The 18,715-nt window shown below is 39.3% G+C and overlaps 2 protein-coding genes across 2 annotated transcripts in view; both read left to right on the top strand.

Annotated features, from left to right (window-relative positions):
- The first annotated feature begins 1,108 nt into the window (after nt 1-1,108).
- wtap (WT1 associated protein) lies at nt 1,109-9,891 on the top strand. Its single transcript, XM_061987273.2, has 8 exons — nt 1,109-1,646; nt 2,103-2,138; nt 2,234-2,289; nt 2,370-2,428; nt 2,503-2,621; nt 6,931-7,109; nt 8,557-8,711; nt 8,775-9,891. The coding sequence occupies exons 2-8, from the start codon at nt 2,109-2,111 to the stop codon at nt 9,404-9,406; spliced, it is 1,230 nt and encodes a 409-aa protein (XP_061843257.2). The 5' UTR covers nt 1,109-1,646; nt 2,103-2,108; the 3' UTR covers nt 9,407-9,891.
- A 314-nt stretch (nt 9,892-10,205) lies between these two features.
- acat2 (acetyl-CoA acetyltransferase 2) overlaps nt 10,206-18,715 on the top strand; it is a 14,359-nt gene continuing 5,849 nt past the window's right edge. Inside the window, exons 1-4 of the mRNA XM_061987292.2 lie at nt 10,206-10,348; nt 12,772-12,906; nt 12,998-13,179; nt 18,665-18,715. The exon at nt 18,665-18,715 is cut by the window's right edge and continues 67 nt beyond it. Coding sequence (XP_061843276.2) covers nt 10,300-10,348; nt 12,772-12,906; nt 12,998-13,179; nt 18,665-18,715 — 417 coding nt within the window. The 5' untranslated portion in view covers nt 10,206-10,299. The remainder of the gene's footprint in view (nt 10,349-12,771; nt 12,907-12,997; nt 13,180-18,664) is intronic.

The raw sequence follows: 18,715 nt of genomic DNA, 5'->3' as shown, positions 1-18,715 counted from the left end.
TTTCGCACAAGAGGTAGAACATCTCGCTCTGTGTTTTCTGGAATCTGCCATATATGGTAAAAATCGAAAAACGACCCTAACTTTGTTTTTTGATTTGCGTTTCAGAATTGGAAATAGAATGAACGGAAGGTACACGGACCAAAAGTGATTATTAAAACTGTATTTCGTATTATAAAGAAACATCCATTTGACAATTTAATCACAACTGTTTAATGACATCAGAAAATAGTTGAAAAAAGATTGCATATACAAGGGTGATATCTCTAACGTTTATTGCTCAAGTGGAAACGCAGACAAATGCCCACTAGGATATCTCCAACTTCTAAATAGCAACAATATAAGACATGTAATTACTGTAAATAATATTTAGAAATATATTAATATGATTGCAGTTGGCTTAACAAATACAGCATGCTGCAGAAAAGGTGATTGGTAAAACTGTATTTCGTATTATAAAGAAACATGAATTTGACAATTCAACTGTTTAATGACGTCAGAAAGAGTGGGAAAAAGATCGTATATACAAGATTAGGAATATCTCTGACGTTTATTGCTCAAGTGGAAACGCAGACAAATGCCAAACTAGGATATCTCCAACTTCTAAACAACAACAATATAAGGCATGTCCACCCATCCATCCATCTTCTTCCGCTTATCCGAGGTTGGATGGCGGGGGTAGCAGCCGAAGCAGGGAAGCCCAGACTTCCCTCCCCAGCCACTTCGTCCAGCTCCTCCGGGGGATCCCGATGTGTTCCCAGGCCAGCCGGGAGATAGTAATTACTGTAAATAATATTTAGAAATATATTAATATGATTGCAGTTGGCTTAACAAATTAAGCATGCAGCAGAAAAAGTGATTGGTAAAACTGTATTTCGTATTATAAAGAAACATTAATTTGACAATTTAATCACAACGGTTTAATGACGTCAGAAAAGAGTTGAAAAAAGATCGTATATACAAGAAGAGGGATATCTCTGACGTGTATTGCTCAAGTGGAAATGCAGACAAATGCCAAACTAGGATATCTCCAACTTTGAAATAACAACAATATAAGGCATGTAATTACTGTATATAATATTTAGAAATATATTAATATGATTGCAGTTGGCTTAACAAATTAAGCGTGCTGCAGAAAAAGTGATTGGTAAACTGTATTTCGTATTATAAAGAAACATCAATTTGATGATTCAAATGTTTAATGACGTCAGAAAAGAGTTGTAAAAAGATTGTATATACAAAATGAGGAATATCTCTGACGTTTATTGCTCAAGTGGAAACGCAGACAAATGCCAAACTAGGATATCTCCAATTTCTAAATAAAAACAATATAAGACATGTAATTACTGTAATTAATATTTAGAAATATATTAATATAATTGCTGTTGGCTTAGTACAGATTCCTAAATTGTAGCGGAGTGAGTCAGCGTTTCCTATATACACGATCCATTGGTCCGCAGCAGGGCGAGCAGAGCACCGCCATCCGCCGCCTGCCATTCTGTCCTTCCCTCACCGAACAAGATGGTGCAAACCAACGCTGTGCGCGCGGACCAAATATAAACCCTACGTTAACTTCACCACCAGACGCTGAACGCGAGGAATTGTTGCCTGTCCGAACACCGGGAGACCACCTACAGAAAGGCGGGCTGGTAAGTACACTGAAGAGGGCCTCTTATGTTGGCGTCAAGACGAGCCCGCTAGTTTGAGGCAAAGGAGCAGTCATTTCCTTCACCGCCATTTTGTGATAACAAGGTGCCAAAAACAGACACATGATTCGCGCTCTTCCTAGCCTTAAATTGCGCGAATATTGAAAGTCAGACTGCATTAATTTGAAACAATTGGTGTAATTTTAGCAATAGAAGCAGTACAGTACGTACTTAGCGGGGTAGTGTTAACATTAGCTTGTTCGCTGTTTCTTGCTAGCAGCTAGCTGTCGCGAGGCACGAATGCTCCAATCCGTATTTCTTACATATTACGATCGAATACAAACGTTATATTTAAATCCCAGCGCATATTTATCTGAGTGGTCCTATGCTGAGTACAAGTTATGTGAAGCAGTCAATATTAGCCTGAAAACCACAAGTGTGTTGTTTTTCCCCCTGTAGTTCACAATGACCAACGAGGAGCCTTTACCCAAAAAGGTGAGCCTGTGTTATTGCTGTTATACTATCCTTTTTAGTCTAGAGGATGAATTTTGTGCTCACGATTTACTGTCCTCTGTTGACACATCATGCAGGTTCGTCTCAGTGAATCTGATATGAAGACCTTGACCAGAGAGGAGCTGTGCACAAGGTAAATATCAAACCATTGAGGATATATATGTTGTGTTTGTGGGTTTAAGAAGTCGTTTGTCTCATGTGTTCTCCTTGTAGGTGGAAACAGCACGACGCATATGTGCAGGTCCTGGAGGCGAAATATGCAGAGCTGTGTTGTAAGTATGATGCATGAAAGTAATTGTGTCGTAATTGTACAATATGGCCTAAAGCTGTTTTTTTTATCTCTCAGCCAATGATGTACCAGGCCTGAAGGAATCAGAGGAGAAGCTCAAGCAGCAACAGCAGGATTCGGCCCGCAGGGAGAACATCTTGGTCATGCGACTTGCCACGAAGGAACAGGAATGCACAGTATGTATATGTGACTATATCCTTATCAATAGCAATATACACATATAAATGCTGTCCTAGTTAGCATGTCTCGTACATAAGGTTGTTGTAAATAAAACATTTTATCATTTCTGTCATGTCTATACATAACAGTGCTTACGGTCGGAAAAGGCAATGATTTCAAACATGTCAACATGGAAGAGAGCAATGGAACGTTCAAATGTATGGCCAGGAATCTCAGCATAACTTCTGATATGTTACAATATGCTGTACATGGTTCACTATAACCACAGCTTCTTCCCTCAGGCCATAAGATTCTTGAACGCGGGAGGCAGCGTAGTTCGGTTGGTAGAGGAGCCGTGCCAGCAACCTGAGGGTTCTAGGTTCGATCCCCGCTTCTGATATCCTAGTCACAGCTGTTGTGTCCTTGGGCAAGACACTTCACCCACTTGCTCCCAGTGCCACCCACACTGGTTTAAAAAAATGTAACTTAGATAATGGGTTTCACTATGTAAAGCACTTTAAGTCACGAGAGAAAATGCGCTATATAAATATAATTCACTTCACAATGCATCATAATAATCCCCTCAATTCCCTCCAAAAACGGATTAACTCGCTTGACTATAAAGACAATATAACATATATCCGTAAACATGGATGCATATGCAAAAGTGCAATATATTTATCTGTACAGTAATCTATTTATATCTGCACCTTATTGCTCTTTTATCCTGCACTACAACGAGCTAATGCAACAAAATGTCGTTCTTGTCTGTACCGTAAAGTTCAAATTTGAATGACAATAAAATAAGTCTAAGTCTATAACAATATCTCGATATGGCATACAAAAGCAAACCAAAACATTTTTTAATTTTTAGGCATGTGAAATTTCCACAAGACATAACATTTTGCTCAAAATAACTTCTGCAATTTTATAATGAAATATCAATGAAAATACGATCTAAACCAAATTTGTTGAACGCTCGCCGCAGGTACTTGTTATTCATCTTGCCTAAAAGATGCAGGACGAGGAGGCAATCAGGAGACCGAAACAAGCTCGCTGAGTCGCTAGTTAACTCATCATCGAGCAAGTTAAAAGATGTTACCAGTTGAGTTTGCCTCAATATTCACTTTTAAGTGTGAGTGAAGAATGCATAGATAAGACCTGATAACTCAAAAAAAGAGAGATTATACAGTATTATCTGCTCACAGATGGTACTTGGGGGTTGTTTGAGCACACTGCAAGTATTCCTGGATAGTCCAACTCCTTAATGCTTCAGTGACATGTTGGCCTGGGCGATTAGACCTAAAAATTAAATCTTAAATTTTTTCTGCCAACAAATTGTTTTACAATTTTTTCCCTACATTTTTTGTTTTTTCCCTGCATTTTAAAGACACCAAGGAATACAAATGACAAAAGATAATTCAAAAAAGTTTTGCTTTATTTTGATCAAAAACTAGCTTGAAATGAAGCTGCATACACTGTATCTAACTCTTAGTATAATTATAGTGGGAACATTTTTCTTTTTAGGCCAGATATAATTCGTACTTTTTTTTGCAATAATTTCCAAATAGCTAAAATAAGAGCTTCCTCTTGAGGCAATACTTCTGCTTGAATAAAATACTTCTGTAAACAAAAATGTAATAAATAAATGATAAATGGGTTATACTTGTATAGCGCTTTTCTACCTTCAAGGTACTCAAAGCGCTTTGACAGTATCTCCACATTTACCCATTCACACACACATTCACACACTGATTGCGGGAGCTGCCATGCAAGGCGCTAACCAGCAGCCATCAGGAGCACGGGGTGAAGTGTCTTGCTCAAGGACACAACGGACGTGACTAGGATGGTAGAAGGTGGGGATTGAACCCCAGTAACCAGCAACCCTCCGATTGCTGGCACGGCCACTCTACCAACCTCGCCACGCCGTCCCCAGCATTGTACATCGCATGCAAATAAATAATCATCTCTAACATTGAGATAAAGTGCAAATATAAAAATGTCTGTCTTGTAAAATTATTTTGTAAATAAAAATGTTGCATTGCACCTTGCAAAAAAATTAACTCCAATAAATCAATAGATAGCAATAATAATTGTATATATAACGATTCAGTTCCTTAATGGTTCTCTTATCGATTCTTATTTGGAAAGAAAGAGGGGGGAAAAGTTGGATTGGCCTCAATTTTGTTTAGTTTAGAGGTAAAATTACTTTACAAAGTCTACAGTAAGATCACATACCTATGTAGCATAGAAGGAAAAAAGGGTACTTAAAAAAATAAATAAATGTATAGCGCAAGGGTCAGTGCATGTGCCTCACAATACGAAGGTCCTGGGTTCAATCCGTGGGCTCAGGGTCTTTCTGTGTGGAGTTTGCATGTTCTCCCCGTGACTGCATGAGTTTTGTCCCGGTATTCCGGCTACCTCCCACCTCCAAAGACATGCACCTGGGGATAGGTTGATTGGCTACACTAAATTGGTCTTTATTTGTGAATGTGAGTGTGAATGTTGTCTGTCTGTGTTAGCCCTGCAATGAGGTGTACCCCGCCTTCCGCCCGTGTGCAGTTGAGATAGGCTCCAACACCCCCGAAAGGGACAAGCGATAGAAAATGGAAATATTCTTCTGTAGAGTTTAACAAAATAAATAATCTGGAAATTACACAAGAATGTAACCTTTAGTAACATTTGATATTAACTTATTACATGCAAAGCGAGATATGTCAATCCTTTATTGGTTATAATTTTGATCATTATGTCTTACAGTTTATGAAAACTTTTAATAAAAACATTCAGAAAATGTGGGGTTTTAAAAAGAGTGAGCCAAGATCATCAAAATTATAATAAAGGCTTGACATACCTCACTTTGCATGTAATGAAGTTAATATCACATATTTGTTTCACATTTGAAGTTAATTGCTGACATGAATGGACTTTTGTACAATACTCAAAAAAATTTGAATTGCACTTACCGTATATAATGTCTGAAAGAATATCTGGTGGGGGAAAACATGCAACTTTTCTCTGACTACAATTAAACATTCACCTACCAAAAATTAGGAGTGCCACTGTTTTAAACAGATGCCAGCTTTTAACCACAAAGTTAGTCGCTGGGACATTTGTCTAGCGGCAGACGTGAACTGGAGCGGGAACTGCCGGTGTCGGAACCAGTCAGAATCTGTTTCTTGTCATGCTCATATAAATAATGTGGCATTCAAATAATAGTGCTAACATGATAGGAGCTGACTTATACCTGTTGTATTCAGATGACGTGCTAGCATTACTGCTGCAGGGATGCGATAAGGGCGGTTCAAAAATGTAACTTTCATTTATGATTATTGCATGTTGTGTGTTCAAATGTTTCCGCATGTTGCTTGCGTGTACTCTTTATGAAATAGCATCCTTATAAATATTACAAGTAGTGCTATTGCCATTTTCCTTGTAGAATGTTGGTGTTTGTTCCGACCGGGCGCCGCTATTTTGCGATTTGACATCACTACGCATGTTGCATAATGACGTCATCCACAACCGTTAAGAGAACCGCTAGACAAATTGGCAATTGATACTCTGCGAGACGGTTTTCGATTCCCATTATATAGTAAAAAAAAATCTTACCAGATCAATAAAGAACAAACTTAAAACTTCTGTCTTGAATGAAATAATTCTGTTGATAAAAAAAGTTGTATTGTGAATTGTATGCAAATAAAGAGTTAAATCATTGAGATAGCTACATAGTTTTATTAAGTGGATAAATGCAGGTTTTTCCATGAAGTATCCTGGGGTCCTTGTTAATGTGTACTAATGTTAAAGACGATGTACACTTCTTTGCACATGTAATATATCACTATATTAATGATTACATGAGTTATAAGTCCACAAGAGTTTTGCTGCAGCACAAGTTTTTTTGTTGCAGACATTTGAGAAATAAACAATTTGTTTTTTTGTCCTCTTGCTCCGGCATATTTTTTGTCCTTTGTATTCATTGGTTTCTTTAAAAAGTAATGGGAAAAATCGTGAATCAATTAGACCTAGTTATATCGCACGATAGACATTTTTATATCCTACTACGATATATATTGTGATATTGCAGTTCTACCTGCAACTAAAAAACATGCTGCCATGTGTTGACTGGTTAAAAATTAGAGTATCACTTTTCTTATCTCAAACGTGTTAAGAAACTAAACATTAATACTTTTGACAGATTTAAGTTAGTTTAGCAGCTTTTGAAAAATAATTTTTGTCCTCATCCCCTGGAGTCTTCTGATCTCCCACACGCCCTTTGAAAACCCCCCTCCTTGCTGCTCATTAACACTCCTTTGTTTCATCCCACAGACGCACATCCAGTACCTCAAGCAAGTCCAGCAGCCAAGTGCGGCCCAACTGCGCTCATCCATGGTGGACCCGGCCATCAACTTGTTTTTCCTCAAAATGAAGGGTGAACTGGAACAGACTAAAGACAAACTGGAGCAGGGCCAAAATGAACTGAGTGCCTGGAAATTTACACCTGATAGGTAAAGACAATCAAAAATAACACCCGCCCCACCGCCACCTCCCCAATAGAAGTCAAGAACTTCCTCACGCCCCCCCACCACCACCCTCACTCTCACTGCAGGAACTATGGTGGGGGGAAAGCTGACAAAAAACGAGAGTCAGACTACCAAAAAAACATCATGTTTTTGTACTGTACTGCGGCAGCCGCACGTCACATACACTAAAAAAAAAAGACAGCATGGTCAGGTGACACTTGTCTCAGCTCTGTGTACCCCAACCGCCGTCCTACGGCCTGAAGGAGTCTGGACTGTTCCTGAAGAGGCGGTCGACCCCCGCTCGGCCCTCTTTACAACCCGGATATGCCCTCCGAGCAAACCGCTAAAATATGGGGCGGCTAGCCTAGAACTTCAATTGGAACAATTTTAAAGACTATTGTCGTACTCGTAAGCTGTGGATTATGCCACACATACGTGACACGTGTTGGACAGTCTAGATACGAGGACAGTTCTAGGATTTAAAAGTAACACTTCAGGGGGGGGGTCACTAGAACTGTGGGCGGAGCCACATCCTCGTCCACAAAAGGACTTGATTGAAGCGCGAGAGTCCACCTGCCCGCTCACGGTAGTGTGTATTTCCATGTTTTGTGTTTGTTTAATTTTGTGACTTGTTTTCTTTTCATCGGCCTCTCATTTGACATTTTTTTTTCTTTCTTTTTTTTGCTCTGAAGCAGCAGACACGTACAGCAGCGCGTTTCCTGACACGCTTGTGGACATTCTGTAGCAAACCCACTGCTGTACGTCCACATGAGTCCTGTTTGCAAGCTGTCAATGCAATGTTTTCTCCCAAGTTGATGACCAATGTATCACTTGTATTCCTGTCTTTATTTGTGAGCTTTAACCTCATGGTAGCCATGTTGTTTACGCCATCGCTCATGCTTACGGGGATTTCTTTAGTCACCTCACTGCTCCTTAAGGGATAGGAACTCACTTCCTCACCTTTGTAACAACTACAGGTGTAAACATTTACTACTTGGTGAGTGTCCAGATGCACCGTTTTAATATTTTAGTGTCTGAAGTCAAGTTAGGGAATGTGGTCAAATAACGTTACAGTCTTTTTCTTTTTTCTTTTAGAATTCACTGTAGATAGTAGCTCATTAACCTTTGAATTGTTACTCTGTGCTCAAAGTTGGCTTTTTTTTAACATCAGGTTTAAAGTATAACATTGTGACATTTGTGTGATTTAGTTGCTACTTGCTTGACTTTTTGTTGACTACTGTATTGAAAGCTGCATCCCATCGTAGCCAGTGTTGAGGTCCTGGCACCATAGAATACATAGTTTACTTTTGTAAACACCTTTTCTATGCTGGTGACATGTGATTGTGGACAAGTCTTTAGAGTCGTGTGTCTCTTTGCTTCCCGTGTTTGTCTCCTGGTTCATCATGTGATGTTAGACTTGTTTCCTTTGCAGCCAAACTGGGAAGAAGCTGATGGCCAAGTGTCGCATGCTGATTCAGGAAAACCAGGAATTGGGTAGGCAGCAGTCCCAGGGGCGCGTGGCCCAGCTGGAGGCGGAGTTGGCCCTGCAGAAGAAGTACAGCGAGGAGCTGAAGAGCAGTCAAGACGGTGAGAACGCAACCTTTTTGTTTCTCCGCTGAACTGTTTTTGACTTTCTGAGTGTCCCCCCAGAGCTGAATGACTTTATCATCCAGCTGGACGAGGAAGTGGAAGGGATGCAGAGCACCATCCTGGTCCTGCAGCAGCAGCTCAAAGACACCCGCCAGCAGCTCACCCAACCCCCGGGGGCTTTGGTCGCACCGGGACCCAGCAGGTCCTCGCCCGCCGACTCCGAGACGGCGGCCCAACTCCCCGAGCACGCTGACGCCCTGTCCGACCCGACGGACAAAGAGTCCGGGAGGGTGTCCAACGGGCCCAGCAAGGGCGGATCGTCCCAGAGAAGCGAGGCCGCCACGCCCGGCCTGTACCGGGAGGTCAGCAGCACCGACGAAGACTTTGCCATGTCCCCCATGGCATCCAGCCCCGGTGAAGCCGAGACCAAACTGTCCAACCACTCCGAGGAGGCGTCAGGGAGTCAGAGCGGAGCCGCCAGGGCTGGAGGACCCATGGGTTTGAGCGCAGGGTACGAGAGTGTGGATTCTCCGACGGGCAGCGAGACCTCATTGACTCAGCACTCGAACGACACGGACTCCACTGCCGACCCGCACGAGGAAAAAGCCGCCCAGGTCACCAAGGGCACCAGGACTTCACGGCACGCTCAAAACGGCCTGGACTCCTCCACGAGCGATGCTGCGGTTTTGTAATGTACTCTGAAAAACGTATGTTCTTTCTTTTCTTTTTATACGGAACACAGAACAAGACGACAACCGCTTAGTGTGTAACGCAGCGCTGCTGTCGTTAGTTTTCCTGCCCTTTCCCTTTTTGCTTCTTGTCAAAGCTCTGTCACCTTTGTGTTGCTCGGCAGGGGACAACTTGGGGAATGGTTGATGTTAGACATCCATTGAAGTGGTGTATGATTTGAAAACTACCTTTCATTCTGCTCTTGATTTGAGTCAGCCATTGACCATCTGCTGTTGTAACTCATTAAGTTGCTCAAGTCACAGAATTACATCTCATTTAGATATTGGCCTGTGCTTATTATTTTTTTTTATTATTTCAATTTTAAATTTCTTTAAAAAGTTCAGTTGGAAAGATTCTGTGAGTAGTTTATAAGAGATGTTCACATTCTGACTCAGTCTTTTTCATGTACTGACCAAATACCAATAAAGATTTTTAATACTAAATCAAAGCCACGTATTACTCTTGATCAACTCAGAACGATGTATATATTATAGTAAGTTTTTATTAAAAATCTGATCATTTATTGTATATTTTATCCTAATATTTAACCTCACAAACTAATCAAATTAACATTTTATCTTAATTTTCTCAACTAAATTGAAAGTGTAAACAACATGAATGCAGCATAGAAGCATTTAAAAACAGCTAAGGGAAATTGTGAAATATTTAAAAAGGGAAAAAAATCACGTGTGTAAATGAGGCTTGCACGTTGTTCCTCCAGGACACAAGGTGGCGCTAGCGTGTTACACTCAAGCAAGAGTGAGAGAGAGTGAAACAGGACCTGCAGTACTGAGTACTTTGCACACAGCAGGAAAGGAGCATCAGCGCACCAAACAGCAGCGGAATATCAGCGAACATGAACTCAAATCCTGTTGTCATCGTTTCTGCCTCACGGACGCCTATTGGTAAAGTGGAAACACATTTAACACCACGTTCATTCAGAAAAACACAACTTAATTTGTTTGTCGCGCAGCTTTTTTCCGCGTTAATCTCGCTGAACTGTGGTTCATCGTTCACATGACGTCTTTTTTTACCTGTAACTTTTTGTTTTGGAAATATTTATTTTGATATTGCGCTGTCTTCCTTTTAGCCTATATTGGAATTTGTAATTTAATCACCAGTCAGTAGTTTCATGACGTTCTAGCATGCTGGCTTCCTATTGGTTAATACGTCTGTCAGTGTAAATCGAGGGCTGTCATTGGATAATTTTTCATAGCGCCACTAAAGTGAGCCCATATTGCAAATTTGATTAGCTTCTCATTTCAAGATTGTACTTCGTCTTTTTGGCAGCTAAACTGTGGGTCGTCGTTCTCTCCCTTTTGCTTGATGACGTATCCATTCTATAGACAAGTTAAACCATGTAAGACGTGCGTAGAACTATTGGAAATTAGCTATTTTATATCAGCCGATGTATGTTATTGAGTGATTTCATGACGTTCCCCCATGCGCATCTCCTATTGGTTGGCATTTTTGTCCGGTACGAGTTCGAGCGCTGTGATTGGTTGGTTGACATCTTGTCACGCAAAGAGCCCTCATTTGATTGGCTGCTCACTATATGCACGATATTGGAAGTGTTGCGTAACGAAAAGTGTAATTTATGAATATTTTCTCTGTGATTAATCAAATAAACAGTGACGTGCAGTCACTAGAGGCAGGTGAGGCGGGGCCTCACCTGCCATCATGGAAAGAAAAAAAATGTAAAAAGAAAAAAATATATATTAAATTGTTATATGTATCCAGTGATTATACTATAAAGTTATTTTCCATTTAACTTCACCAGTTTTAGACTATTTTTATTTAAAATCGCTGAATTTTCACATTTGCCGTTCAAATACTGAGAAGAGACGGTGCGGTGAACAGCAGCCAGTTGAGGCACGTCACTCATTTGTGCCTCACCATGGATTGCGCAATGACTCTGCTAACTGCTGGCCTGCTGTGCAGTGAGACCGTATTGCTATATGAACTATATTATACATTTCCATAGTTTAGTTAGCTGAGGTATATAATGTACAGTGTATTTTGTCAACAACTGTATGTGTGTAACGTATTTCTTGTGCTGAGCGATCATAAAACGGCTGCAAAAGACGCACTGGCTGAGGCTCGCCTCCTGCACCCCCCCTGTAGATTGCAAGCCCTGACGGGAGTGTTGTATCAACTAAAGCCCACACTTAAACTTTCCACGTGCAAGATTTAATCTATTTAAAAAAGTTATTTCATAAGAAGCCAAAAAGTGCAAAAACAATAATGTTCGTGTTGGAGGAGTTGTAAATGACTGCAGGGCCACAACATTAGGTACACCTGCAGACTGTAGGTGTACCTAATTCACAACTCCTACAACAGGAACATTATTGTTTTTGCATTTTTTGGCTTCTTATTAAATAACTTTTGTAACCTATTTTTATGGGCTTTCCTCTTTGTGATGTTAAGTTCCTGTTATGCGCTGTTATACAGTATATGCCTTGAGCTCTTATTTTGAAGGCGCAAAGAGCGGAAGTGATGACATGTTGTAGTAGAGCGGAGGTTTTTGAAAGAAGGTAAATAAAGTGGTTCTCGTGTAAACTGGAGCCTCTGTGTTTGTTATTTTGTAGTTTCATACAGTATAGGCGACATTTATAAACCCTCGGTTACACTTTTTTAAATAGATTCAATCTTGCACGTGGAAAGTTTAAGTGAAGGCTTTAGTTGATATAACACTCCTGTCAGGAGGTGCATTAATCCAGCACAACAGCGGCGAATGGACTTCATTTATAACTTAGTAAAGGTAAGACCATAATAACGTTTTTTTTATTAAATGTGCTACAGTTTGTATGTGTAAAGTTAAAGTTAAGTTAAAGCACCAATGATTGTCACACACACACTAGGTGTAATGAAATTTGTCCTCTGCATTTGACCCATCCCTTGATCACCCCCTGGGAGGTGAGGGGAGCAGTGAGCAGCAGCGGCGCCGCGCCCGGGAATAATTTTTGGTGATTTAACCCCCAATTCCAAGCCTTGATGCTGAGTGCCAAGCAGGGAAGAATGCTGGTATGAGCTTTTAAACATAACCCGTTAACTGCTGCCAATCAAATGGTGAATAAGATACTCTTTAGGGTTCATATGTTTGTAAATCTGACTATGATGAAGTCAGTGCCTCACCAGCCATCAACCTCACCGCACGTCACTGCAAATAAATGATTTCCAAATTTAAAGAAAAATAAATATCGGGTTTTCCAGGTACCAAGTTCCTCCCACACTCCCAAAACATGCATTATATGTTAATTGGAGTCTCTAAATTGTCCACAGTTATAAGCGTGAATAGTTTATGTGTTGGTCTTCTTTTTCTCCTCAGGGTCCTTAAATGGTTCTTTGTCCACGGTACCTTTGCACGACCTGTGTTCAGTGGTGATTAAAGATGTCCTAAAGCGGGCGGAAGTGATGCCGGAACACGTGTCCGAAGTCATCATGGGCCACGTCCTGACGGCAGGTAATGTTGATATGGATGTCCAACATCTCACAAATAAAAAAACAATTTAAGTCACTTCTATTTATTTTTCATTTGATCTTGTGTGTGCCAGGTCATGGTCAAAACCCGGCGCGTCAGGCCAGTGTCGGAGCAGGCATCCCCTATTCGGTGCCAGCGTGGAGTTGCCAGATGGTGTGTGGCTCCGGGCTGAAAGCGGTTTGTCTGGCGGCCCAGTCCATCCAGACTGGGGAGTCCACTGTGGTGGTGGCGGGCGGCATGGAAAGTATGAGCAGGGTAAGACCGCCTGACATTTCTCTTTTGAGGGCAATTCATTACAATATAGAAAATATGATGATGTTATGAAACCTCAGATATTTTATGAATATATTTTATAAATGTTAGAAGTAATATATCATAAATTGATATATTGTTGAAACTAGTGTTGTCCCAGTACCAATAGTTTGGTACCGGTACCAAAATATATTTTGATGCTTTTCGGTACTTTGATACTTTTCTAAATAAAGGGGACCACAAAAAATTGCAATATTGGCTTTATTTTAACAAAAAATCTTACAGCACATTAAACATTTGTTTCTTATTGCAAGTTTGTCCTTAAATAAAATAGTGAACATACAAGACAACTTTTTTTTTATTAGTAAGTAAACAAATAATAATTTAGCTGCTGACTTATGCAGTAAAAGTGTCATTTATCATTCAATTATTTTGTCAACATTATTAAGGACAAGTGTTATAAAATGAATCATTAATCTACTTATTCATTTACTATTTATTTCCTTTCTCTTTTAACATGTTCTATCTACACTTCTGTTAAAATGTAATCATCAATCAATCGTGATTGACATTAGTTTTGGATGATACCACAAATTTGGGTATCAATCCGATACCAAGTAGTTACAGGATCATACATTGGTCATATTCAAAGTCCTCATGTGTCCAGGGACATATTTCCTGAGTTTATAAACATACATTTTTAGAGGCGGTATAGTACCGAATATGATTCATTAGTTTTGCAGTACTATATTATTACCGTACAACCCTAGGAGAAAGAGTGACAAAGAAGCAAATAATTAATTAAGTGGCCCCAAAAAACTTTGGCAAATGTGTTAATGCTAACAAATATTAAATATGAGCATATAAATATAAAGATGATCACATTTAAACTTGGTGGCATTGAGCAGTGCTCAAAAAGCACCTTTAGTGCTGCCGTCATCTTTCCGTGTGTACTGCGAAATAGCCACTAGAGGGCGCTGGTTCCTCTTCTGTGAATAGTAGGTGGGCTCTTTCACAATCAAATCGTGCTTTTTATTTATTCCGATCCTAAATCGTTTCAATAATTTTAGACAATTGATAAAAATAATAAAAAATTTAATTTTTTGGGATTAAACTTTTATTGATACTGTTGCTCTTATTAATTTTTTTCCTTCTTTAGTGTTATATTTAATAAGTCTTGTATGTCGTAACTCAGGGGTGTCCAAACTTTTTCCACTGAGGGCCGCACACTGAAAAATCAAAGCATACATTTTGATATTTTTTCTTTTTCAATACCACTACAATATACACTTTTTTTTTTTAACCTTTGGGGCTCCCTCAAGTTAGGTCCTAGGGACCCAGAAGGGTTTCAGTCTTAAAAAAGGTTAAAAATAAGTCATATATAATTTTTTTTATTAAGCTCTTAAATAATATAATAATATATATATATATATATATATATATATATATATATATATATATATATATATATTCCCCTGAAGTTGTCTGTGTTGGCCCTGCGATGAGGTGGCGACTTGTCCAGGGTGTACCCCGCCTTCCGCCCGATTGTAGCTGAGATAGGTTCCAGCGCCCCCCGTGACCCCAAAGGGAATAAGCGGTAGAAAATGGATGGATGGATGGATATATATATATATATATATATATATATATATATATATATATATATATATATATATATATACATTTTTTTTTACATTTTATGAGCTTTTTGTCAAAACCCTATTTTTAGGGGGAAAAATACAAAATATACAATATTTTTCCAAAAGGTTTTTAAAGTGGAATATTTGATGTGAAGTAATTGGATCACTAAATAGGTCAATAATTCATAGCAAAATGTGTTATTATTGTAATTATTATTTTTTAAACAGTGTTTACCTCAGAAAATTTGTTAGTTAAGGGGGTGTCTGTCCGGCGGACAGACCGGGGAAGGGGGTGGGTGGGTGTAAGGATTGGTGTTACTCGGCCTGTCGCCATCACGTCTCCACCTCGTCGCTGCCACCACAGCCTGGGGGGGGCAATAGACTACAGACTGTGTTGAAGTAGGCAGGCTTCGTCGTGTGAAGAAGCCTAAAATTTTTGGTTGTGTTTTCTGCTCCATTTGCTGAATGGCGATATATCATCTATATCTCGATATTTTTTCCGTAAAGTAAAAACAAAACAGTCCTAGTTACCTGAGATACTAAGTATGCCATCATTATGACTTACTCAGTCAAAATAATGACAATATAATGACTTACAAAGTAAATTAATGACTTACTGTAAGTAAGCATTTGTAATAAGCGTTTGAAAAAAAGAGTTAAAAGTGGGGCCACGTGCTGACATATGCTCAACTCATCATGCATAATTTATTACAGCATTTGGGAAGCCTGTAGTTGATTTTTATTATGTAAATGTTATATTTTTATCAACATGTGATAGCAGGGACCCTGCCATTCAAAACTAGGCTGCTACATTACTAATGATTAATGTAACTATAGCTGAAAAAATAGTACAATAGCAATAGGAGAGACTATTCATCCCTGAACACCATGGAGTTATTAATGTAGGCTTTATGATGCAGTTACATTATTATATCAGAGACATAAACTCTTCATTTAACATAATGTCCTTTTTGCTGCTTCAACACAGCTCAGTCAACACAGAAAAAGGTAAAGTGAAATAACTTGGTTGTTAACTGTAGGTCAATAATGCTTGTCTTTCTCTCAGGCAGACAGGGCTTTGCTGTCCGTAACACACACGCACGCACGCACGCACAATGCAAAATGAGCTAACGTTACGCTAAAAGCTAATTAGCCTTCACCTCAAGGACTGCGAGCAAGCTGAGCTGCCGCTTATGTTTCTAGAACGTCAACGGGCTCATAGTGATGTTACTAGTAGTTGACTTGGAAGTGTTTATTATAATTTGGGGAGAGTACGCTGCATTATGCTCACCTGCTAAACACCATCTCTCCTCTCTGCCTGCCTGAGCACTGACTACATGCGCTCTGAATATGCACTGCTGATTGGCTGTTACCGCTCTGCGTGTAACCAATCAGATAGTTCTGTGGGTGGGACAATGCTGGGTGCTGCAGAGACGTACTGACAGAGGCGGAGGCAGAACTAAGCGGAGCAGCTTGTTAAGACTTTAGGTTAGGCAGTGGCTCTTTGTTGTTAAGGCGGCCGCCTTAACAACAAAGCGCTGCGGGAAACCCTGTTTTCAGCAAAGGCAGGTGTTTTTTAATTCCACTAAAATTCTTGGGGATCCAAAAGTGTCCCACTCATAAAAAGGTCATGCTTTTATTTTATTTATTTTTTACATTCAACACTTAAATCTCTATATTAGCTTCAGATAATATGTAGTGTAATTAGTTTAGTATATTTATAATAACAATCAATATAATAATTAGTATAATTATTATTAATATAGGGCTTCACGGTGGCAGAGGGGTTAGTGCATCTGCCTCACAATACGAAGGTCCTGAGTAGTCTTGGGTTCAATCCCGGGCTCGGGATCTTTCTGTGTGGAGTTTGCATGTTCTCCCCGTGACTGCGTGGGTTCCCTCCGGGTACTCCGGCTTCCTCCCACCTCCAAAGACATGCACCTGGGGATAAGTTGATTGGCAACACTAAAATTGGCCCTAGTGTGTGGATGTGAGTGTGAATGTTGTCTGTCTATCTGTGTTGGCCCTGCGATGAGGTGGCGACTTGTCCAGGGTGTACCCCGCCTTCCGCCCGATTGTAGCTGAGATAGGCTCCAGCGCCCCCCGCGACCCCAAAGGGAATAAGCGGTAGAAAATGGATGGATGGATTATTAATATATAATTAGTATGTAATTTTTTGAATAATTTTCATATTTTTCATGTTTTTGTTTGTTGTATTTATGTCCTTTTTGCCCTTAAAACATTCAATAATTCATAGCAACGTTGATTTTGATTTTTTTTTTTAATTTTTTATAAAAACTATAAAAAAATGGTTTTATTAGAGTCAACAATGCAACTTTTTCTCGTTGCATTTCATCTATTTGCTCTTTTATTCCACTTTATAATTAAAAAAAAAAATTGTTTACTATTTTTAGAATGATTTTAGAATGACTGCGGGCCGGTAAAACATTAGCTGCAGGCAGTGCCGGCCCAAGCCTCCATGGGGCCCTAAGCAAAATTTGATTTTGGGGCCCTCTATTTCTGCCAATAATATATAAATAATATATAAACTCATTGCGGCTCTGGCAGTGTTGTTTACATGATCCTATTGTCAGCCTGGCATGTCTTTACAAATGACATGTCATTTATAAAGATATGGGGGTGGCCCAGTTAAGAACATAAATAATACCAATGAATGAACGAATGATGTCCAGAGTGCCACATATGGTTCCTAATCTTAAAATGTAGAAAACATTCAGCTACAAGAGTGGCCTGGGGTTGAACAGTCCAAGTGATAAAGCTTTGTATTTACAGTAAAAGTGTCATCTTGTCTCATCAGTCTTGTACATATTAGTCTTTAATTACTAGTTTATATTTTTAGTTAATTGTTCATATTTAATGTTTACTTTGTACAAAGAGAGCGCAGTCTACTGAAGTTAAATTCCATGTGTGTTAAACATAACTGGACAATAAAGCTGATTCTGATTCACTTTATTATTTTTGGTAACAAAAACCTGAAACAGCAATGTGCAAAAATGTTGACCTAAAATTGTGTTTTTGTACAATAATATATCTTTGATCATTTAGAAATCATCAGTCAGACTCGTACATGCAAAAAATAAAAATACAATTTTTTTTGTTAATTGCTTTTGGGGGCCCCCTGGTGGCTGCGGGGCCCTAAGCAAGCGCTTAGTACGCTTAGGCCTTGGGCCGGCTCTGGCTGCAGGTCGTAAATGGCCCCCGGGCCACACTTTGCCCTGTCTTAACTGCTCTCAATTTCTAAGTATTGTAAAGCTGGGTTTGGGTTGGAGTTGCTGTATAATCTTTTATTAGATTAACATTCTGTGAATTTTGTAAATAACATTTTACAAATATTTTTGTAAAGACGCTTTTTAGGCCAACGCTGAACGTATAAGTCGTATGTACTTCAGCAGCGTGAGGAGCTTTTGTAACCCGCAATCTGTTTTGAAAAGGTTTTATTATAAATTATATTTAAAAAAAAATATTGAACCGAATTGTGAGGTGCCTTAAAGATTCCCACCTCTAATGAATAGCATCTATGCTGTCATATGCAAAATGAATACAAATGCACGCTAATTGGTCTTAAGTCTGTAACAATATTTTTTATAGACGTAAACATTCTTGTTCTCCTTGAATTCTGCCTAGCAACAAGACCAGGATTTTTTTTTTGAACTGTTCTGTTGAACCTGTGCTATTTTTACTCATTAATATAATTTTTTAAAATATGCATGCCCTTAATGTAACTTGTTTGGTATATCTGAGGCAAAACACTATATTTATAGATAAAGGGTACTAATGTAAATTAAATAATTCTTGATTTCAATGTAAAATAAAGTATTTCTTCTCAGGCTCCTCACACGCTGCACATGAGAGCAGGAGTAAGAATGGGCAACGCCACC

This window comes from Nerophis lumbriciformis, linkage group LG26 (genome assembly GCF_033978685.3).
Source record: "Nerophis lumbriciformis linkage group LG26, RoL_Nlum_v2.1, whole genome shotgun sequence".
Lineage (NCBI taxonomy): Eukaryota > Metazoa > Chordata > Actinopteri > Syngnathiformes > Syngnathidae > Nerophis > Nerophis lumbriciformis.
The sequence above is the reverse complement of the archived record's forward strand: the minus strand, read 5'-3'. Positions and strand labels throughout refer to the sequence as shown.